The sequence below is a fragment of the Lipotes vexillifer genome, unplaced genomic scaffold (genome assembly GCF_000442215.2).
Source record: "Lipotes vexillifer unplaced genomic scaffold, Lipotes_vexillifer_v1.1 scaffold1442, whole genome shotgun sequence".
Taxonomy (NCBI): Eukaryota; Metazoa; Chordata; class Mammalia; order Artiodactyla; family Lipotidae; genus Lipotes; species Lipotes vexillifer.
In genome coordinates, this window is record NW_006797379.1 from 2427482 (window position 1) to 2435520 (window position 8039).

Sequence of the window (8039 nt, forward strand, 5' to 3'; positions counted from 1 at the left end):
GCAGCCTTAGCATCTGCAGTTTTCTCCACGTGCCGAGCTCCTCTCAGCCTCTGCCCCACCTCCCCCATGTGTATTTCATCTAGTTGCCGCCTAGTTAACCCACACATCTCATCTGGTATATATTGGCCCTCGATGATTATTCATTGGAAGGAAATGAATAAACGAATGGTAAATGAGACTTTAAAATTCAGTATTGATATAAACTTCACTTTTTAAAAAATGTTGACTCTGCCCTCCCCACTACTAAAAATGTAAGCGATGATAATGAATTAACATATAATAAAGAGGAAATGCAACACACCCATCCTTTTACGGTATGACATAAATGGGATAGATCATTTATAAGATTCTGTGACCGCTTCTGATTCTTAGCATAGTTTTTAACCAGCCTTTATATAGTGGTAATCATTATATATGCAGCATTTTGTGTTTTTAAATTCTTTTCTTGATATTTTGCATGTGTTGATGTTTTCCATAAATCTACGTGGACTACCTTGCTTATCATTTTTATTATAATATCCCATTGGGTGGGCCTTCCGTAATAAACATGGGTTTTGCTTTTTGTAGCCAGTGCCCACCTGGCAATGCCAATTCTCTGGACTAGAGTAATTTAAAGGAACCAGGTTGCAGGTTGTCTTGCTTGAGGAACTGGCCTTTTGGGCATTGTTGTGTCGTGATTATGGCAAGCTGTGATGATGTGTCCCCCTATTTTATTCCAGGATGCTTTTCTCTGGCAGGCAGTGTGACCATGTTGGCAGACCTGAAGAACTTTTACTGACGTTAAAGATATTCCTTGTCATCATTTGTCTTCATGTCACTGTGGTTACATCCCTGGAAGGTAAGGTGCCCATTTTCCTTCATCTTTTTCCTATTTTATCTCTGTGTGTGTGTGTGTGTGTGTGTGTGTGTGTGTGTGTGTGTGTGTGTGTGTGTGTGTTTATTTGGGATTGTTTTACTGTGGTAAAAAAACACACAACATAAAACTTACCATTTTCACCATTTTTAAGTATATAATTCACTGGCATTAAATGTATTCACAATTTTGTGCAACCATCACCACTAGCCAGTTCCAGAACATTTTCATCATCTCAAACAGGAACTCTGTACCCATTAAGCAATAACCTCCCTTCCCCCCTCCCCCCAGGCCCTGGTAACCTCTGTTATTTCTGTCTCTATGATTTTGCCTATTCTAGGTACCTCATGTAAGTATAAGGAATCATACAATATTCATCCTTTTGTGTCTGGCTTATTTCCCTTAGCATGTTTCCAAGGTTCATCCATGTTGTAACATGATCCAGAATATCATTCCTTTTTAAGGCTGAATAATGCTCCATTGTATGTACATATTTTGTTTATCTATTCAGTGTTGATGGACATTTGGGTTATTTCCCCCTTTTGGCTATTATAAATAATGCTAGTGTGAACACTGGTATTTAAGTATCCGTTTGAGTCCCTTCTTTCAATTCTTTGGGGTATATATACCTAGGAGTAGAATTGCTGGGTCATATGGTAATTCTATGTTTAACTTTTTGAGGATCTGCCAAACTGTTTCCCACAGAGGCTGCACCATTTAACATTCTCACCAGCAAGGCACAGGATTCCAGTTTTTCTATATCCTCACCAACACTTGTTATTTTCTCTTGTTTTGATAATGGATGTGAAATGGTATCATTGTGTTTTTTATTTGCATTTCCTTAATGATTAGTGATTTTGAACATGTTCTCATGTGCTTATTAGTCATTTGTGTATCTTCTTTAGAGAAATGACTATTCGAATCTTTGGTCCATTTTTGAATTGGGTTGTTTGGGGTTTTCTGTTGTCATTGAGTTTTAGGAGTTCATTATATATTCAGGATACTAATCCTTTATTATATATATGATTTGCAAATATTTTCCCCCTTCTGTGAGTTGTCTTTTCACTCTTTTTTTTTTTTGGCTGCGTTGGGTCTTCGTTGCTGTGCACGGGCTTTCTTTAGTTGTGGCAAGCGGGGGCTACTCTTCATTGCGGTGTGCGGGCTACTCTTCATTGCGGTGTGCGGGCTTCTCATTGTGGTGGCTCCTCTTGTTGTGGAGCACGGGCCCTAGAGCACGCGGGCTTCAGTAGTTGTGGCACACAGGCTCAGTAGTTGTGGCACACAGGCTTAGTTGCTCTGCAGGATGTGGGATCTTCCTGGACCAGGGATCAAACCCATGTCCCCTGCATTGGCAGGCAGATTCTTAACCACTGCGCCACCAGGGAAGTCCCTTTTCACTCTTTTAATAGTGTTCTTTGATGCACAAAAGTTTTTAATTTTGATGAAGTCCAATTCGTCTATTTTTACTTTATTGCCTGTGCTTTTGCTGTCGTACCAAGAAATGTCATGAAGATTTTCCCCTATTTTTCTTCGAAGAACTTTATAGTTTTAGCTTTTATGTTTAGGTCCTTTGATCCATTTTGAGTTCATTTTGTATATGTTGTAAGGTAAGAATCCAACTTCATTATTTTGCATGTGGATATCCAGTTTTCCCAGTACCGTTTGTTGAAAACACTGTCTTTTCCCCACTGAGTGGTCTTGGCACCTTGGTCAAAAATTAATTGACCATATATGTGAGGGTATATTTCTGGTGTTTATTTGTTTTTTTGTTTTGTTTTGTTTTTTTTTTTTGCAGTTCACAGGCCTGTCACTGTTGCGGCCTCTCCCGTTGCGGAGCACAGGCTCCGGACGCACAGGCTCAGCGGCCATGGCTCACGGGCCCAGCCGCTCCGCGGCATGTGGGATCTTCCTGGACCGGGGCACAAACCCGTGTCCCCTGCATCGGCAGGCGGACTCTCAACCACTGCACCACCAGGGAAGCCCCTATTTGTTTTTAAAAGTACCTACTCGAAGGCACTTCTGCATGAAAATTTAAGGGAGATAGAGAATCACCCTAATGAAGCAGCATCCATTTCAGAAAAGAGGATCCTTAGAAGCTTATGTGAGAATGGGAAAAGGTACCTGAGGAAGGCAATAAAATGTCCAGAAACCCCAGGGCTGCAATATCTTTGAGTACAACTGCCAAAAGAATACAGTGCTATGCAAATATAAAAAATCAGTATTTAAGAAGACATTATTAAGGACATACAGAGAAATACCTTACTTTTTTAGAAGAGAGTTGCAAGACCAAGGAATCTTTGTTGGATAAAGCAAATATCTACTAGCAGCAAACAACAGCATAAATACAACAGACACACACAGTTGCACACAATCTAAATGGAAAACTTGCAACAGATTAAAACAGAGTTGAGGGCTTCCCTGGTGGCGCAGTGGTTGGGAGTCCGCCTGCCGATGCAGGGGACACAGGTTCGTGCCCCGGTCCGGGAGGATCCCACATGCCGCGGAGCGGCTGGGCCCGTGAGCCATGGCCGCTGAGCCTGCGTGTCCGGAGCCTGTGCTCCGCAACGGGAGAGGCCATAGCAGTGAGAGGCCCGCGTAATGCAGAAAGCAAACAAACAAACAAAAAATCACAGTTGACAGTCCTTCAAAAGTAGGCACTGGGGCATATTGTCAAGAAGCCATGATACTTTACACAAAGAAATAAGAGCTAAATGTGTATTGACTGCTTACAGTGTGCTGGGTTCCTATGTACTTTATATACATCCACTCTCTTAAGCTGCTCAACCAAATCTATTAAGGGGAGATCCTAGTCTTAGCACCATTTCCCAGATCAAGAAACTGAGGCTCAGAGAGATAAGTAACTTGCTCAAGGGGGTGGCCGAGCTGGGAATTGTACCCAACTTGGAATTTTGTGCTCCTAACCACAAAACCAGAGTTCTCAAACTTGAGTATGCATCAGAATCACCTGGAAGGCTTGTTAAGACAGATTCCTGGGTCCTTCCCTGAGAGTTTTTGATTTAGGAGCTCTGGGGCGGGCCCTGAGAATTGAAATTTCTAACAAGTTCTCAGGTGATGTTGATGTGACTGGTTCAGAGACGATACCACTACCTACACAACTGGCAGAAGACATAAGTAGGGAGAGAAAACTCCTCTAGATATATATCATGGGATACAAATTCTTTTATGGCCATGTGACGTTCATGTAAACTGTGCTCAGACACATCATCTCCTTGGGGCATTAAGACACCACCGTGGGGGCTTCCCTGGTGGCGCAGTGGTTGAGAGTCCGCCTGCCGATGCAGGGGATGCGGGTTCGTGCCCCAGTCCGGGAAGATCCCACATGCCGCGGAGCGGCTGGGCCCATGAGCCATGGCTGCTGAGCCTGCGCATCCGGAGCCTGTGCTCCGCAACGGGAGAGGCCACAACAGTGAGAGGCTAGAGTACCACAAAAAAAAAAAAAAAAAAATTATGAAAATGGGGCAGGTAAACAGGAGAGTTGCATGTCTCTGAAACCAGCCTTAGTAGGGAAAACCTGTGTGGATGCTAAGGTTGCTGAATGTATTTCTTGCTCTGGCTCTCTGATGAATTGATTTCTTAAGGCAGTGGTTTTCAAAGTGTGGCCTGCAGACAAGCAGCATCAGCATCACCTGGGAGCTTTTTAGAAGTGCAGATTCTCAGGCCCAGCCTAGACCTGCTGAATTGGAAACTCTGAGAGTGGGGTCCAGCAGTCTGTGCTTTAACCATCTCTCCAGGTGATGCTGATGCATTCTCAGAGAGCCACAGTCTTAAAGAATTGGCTGAAACATTACTGTGCCCCATGATATAGTAGAAAGGTGGTGAGATCTAGAGTTAGAGCCCTCCCTGTGCCTGCCACCTGCTATTTGTATGATCTCTATTTGCCAGTAGACTGATATGGGACTCTATTTCCTCATCTTCAAAATGGGTGTAATCCTGAGCTCCCCCAGTGGGCTCTTGTTTTTTGTTTTTTTTTAAACGTTATTATTTATTTATTTTTAAATATTTATTTTATTTATTTATATTTGGCTGCGTTGGGTCTTCGTTGCTGTGCGCACGCTTCCTCTAGTTGCAGCGAGCGGGGGCTCCTCTTCCTTGTGGTGCGCAGGCTTCTCACTGTGGTGGCTTCTCTTGTTGCGGAGCATGGGCTCTAGGTGTGTGGGCTTCAGTAGTTGTGGCACGTGGGCTAAGTAGTTGTGGCTCACGGGCTCTAGAGCGCAGGCTCAGTAGTTGTGGCGCATGGGCTTAGTTGCTCCGCGGCATGTGGGATCTTCCTGGACCAGGGCTCGAACCTGTGTCCCCTGCATTGGCAGGTGGATTCTTAACCACTGTGCCACCAGGGAAGCCCTGGGCTCTTGTTAAGGCTCAATATACGTTTAAAAAAAAAAAAAAAACCTCCATGATGGCAAAGGGTTTTCTTTTTCTTTTTTCTGTTTCGTTTTCCAGCTTTATTGACATATAACATTGCATATGCAAAGGTTTTTCTGAATGAAGTGTTTTGGGATCTGGAAAGAGCTAAATAGGAGTTTGTTATTGTCTTTCAGAACTCCAACTAAGAGTATTCATGTTATTTAATAATCACTTTGATATATTTACCTGTGCCAGCCGCTGTTCTTTGAAGTAGGCACTAGTATTAGGCTCCGTTTTACAGACTTACAGGAAACCGAGGCACAAAGAAGGAAAGCAACTTGCCCTAGGTTAAACATTTTGGTTGCAGAGTTGCAATTCAAACTCAGGCCATCTGACCCAAAGTTTGTGTGTTTAACCACTACGCTATCCTGTCTTCAGCATTCTTAACCTCTCTGCTACACTAGGTTGTGTACTGTGCTTGGTGGTTGTGTAGCTGTAGGTTAAACATAAAGGTGGAATCCACTTTTGGACTGGATATTGGACTGGATCATCCAGATGGCTTATAGGCATCATCTCTCTGAACAGCTTTGGACTGAGGCAGGTTCTTTTCGGTTCAGGATGGCTTAGGTCCGGTCTTTGATGAAGGCCACGGGGACCTGCTCCTTCTACACTGGATAATCAGTTGCGTGGTAATGAGTGCCTGCTGTGTGCCTAGCATTACTGGCTGCTGAGAGGACATCATCTCTGACTCCAGGAAATTTACGCTCCAGTTGGAGGGACATGACTATGACACATGAGAACAGTACAAACGGTAACTAAATCCTGAAGTGTGAGTCAGTGCTATAGGGCTTTAACATATGGCCTTTGGCCAAATCCGTGGGTGAGTCTAGTTAAATGTTAAGCCACCTGTAGCAGATGCTATTGGTGCTCTGCCCATCTCCCCTTGGCCCACCCAGAGGTCACCTAGAGACAGATCCTGCACATGCCGGTGGCTCCCACGTCTCCCTGACTGAGAATGATCTGTACCCATGCACCCATGCTTGGCCTGTACATGGAACAAGCTAGTAGTGCCGGGGAGTTAATACCCCAAAGCAGTGAAGAATGGGAGTTCGTGTTTACCTTTGCCAGCTTCCTTGTCCCTTGGTGGGACAATGCTAAGGTGTGTTCTATACACCTAGGAGATTGTTGGATTGGGCCACAGTTGCCCATAGTAGCAGTGTGCTAATTAATGTACCCATTATTGGCTTTACTCTCTTCCCTACCTCACTCCCCTACTCCCTCCCTCTGCTTCTGGGGTCATCCCCATTTGGAAACACACTCATTTTCCAAGTCCAGCCCAGTATTACTGCCTCTATGAAACCTCCCCTCACATCTTCATAAGAATTCAATCTCTTCTGCCAGTGCTCCCTTTCTGTTTATCCGTGTGTTTTTATGCTTGTCACTTTGTATCATGTCATGATGTACTTCCTTTGCATCATGAGTCCTTTCAGCACATGGTCTGTGCCAGGTGAGAAGGGAGAATGAAGGTTTGGCAAGGTGGGTGGGAAACTAATGGGGTGAAAGCAGGCAGAGGGCCTGCTCTGGGGCAGGCCGTGATGTAGATCATGTCATTTAATCCTCACAAAAACTCTTTATGGTAGATATTTTAAGTCTCAGTTTGCAGATGAAGAAACTGAGTGTCAAAGAGAGTAAGTCATTTGCCCAGAGTCACACAGCTTGGAGGATCCCCCATTGGAATCAGTAGCCCGTACTGTTCACACTATACCGGGTTGCCCAGTAAGTGAAGACTGAATGAACGTGGCACTGAGGCATGGAGAGAAGGGGGAGAGGGAGCCTGAAGCAGACTGCCAGGGAGCAGCCGTTGCCCCTGGCTCTGGGGTATCTGGACTGCAAACACAGTAGCTTCGCCCTGGAAGCCTGAGAGATGGCTCAGTGGCTCTTGACAGTGAGGAGGGATCGGACTGGCACCCCCTTTTTTTTCTTTAACATCTTTATCGGAGTATAATTGCTTTACAATGGTGTGTTAGTTTCTGCTGTATAACAAAGTGAATCAGCCATACGTATACATATATCCCCATATCTTCTCCCCGGACTGACACTCTCTTGTTAGGCCACTGACCAATGGAGAAAACCCTTAGACCTTGACACTTCCAGTTGTGTAATTTGGTGATGTTCGAGGGAGTCATTCTTGGTCTATCAGAAGCCCAAATAAGTTTTGGCAGGTAACTTACCTCTAGCCTCTAGCTCTCTTGGGCTGTGCCAATACCTCTTTTCTTTTCTTCCTCCCTCCCTCCCTTCCTCCCTCCCTCCCTCCCTCCCTCCCTTCCTTCCTTCCTTCCACTGCTTCTTCTTTTTTGTCTTCCAAGAAGGTCTTCTTTTAGATACAACTGTTTTCCAGAGCGTGAGATGACCTATTAGTGGAAGATGGTTATAATTTCACTGTTGCAGAGTTGTCATCCCCATTTGGAAACAAGTACACATTTGAGCCAGTTTGGTGACCTCATGAGCTATAATCCCAACTTACTGTCTTTCTGGGCTGGCTCTAGATCTTTCTGTGCTGAAGGTATTTCTAGAGATAGATTTCTCTCTAATTCCCCTTGTCCAAGGCCTCACTGGCTTGTCTCCTCTTACCGTCTCATGCTTTGTCCATCCAAGTCTTTGTTCTTCTTTCCAAACCCAGTGCTGGTCTCCTTGTCTCTCACTTTTCTATCTGTGAAATTGAGATTATAAATACCATAGTGCTGATCTGATACTCAGCCAATTTCCCAAGCCCCCAAAATTCCACACAGGCATGAGGTCACTTCTGCTGGGCCCTGACTCT

The 8039-nt window shown here is 44.5% G+C and overlaps 1 protein-coding gene across 9 annotated transcripts in view; it reads left to right on the forward strand.

Moving 5' to 3' along the window:
• The first annotated feature begins 720 nt into the window (after positions 1 to 720).
• Positions 721 to 8039, forward strand: part of ADGRG2 (adhesion G protein-coupled receptor G2) — a 71416-nt gene continuing 64097 nt past the window's right edge. For all 9 annotated transcript variants that reach the window (XM_007469316.1, XM_007469324.1, XM_007469318.1 and 6 more), the window contains exon 1: positions 721 to 838. In XM_007469316.1, the coding sequence (XP_007469378.1) occupies positions 721 to 838 (118 nt within the window). The remainder of the gene's footprint in view (positions 839 to 8039) is intronic.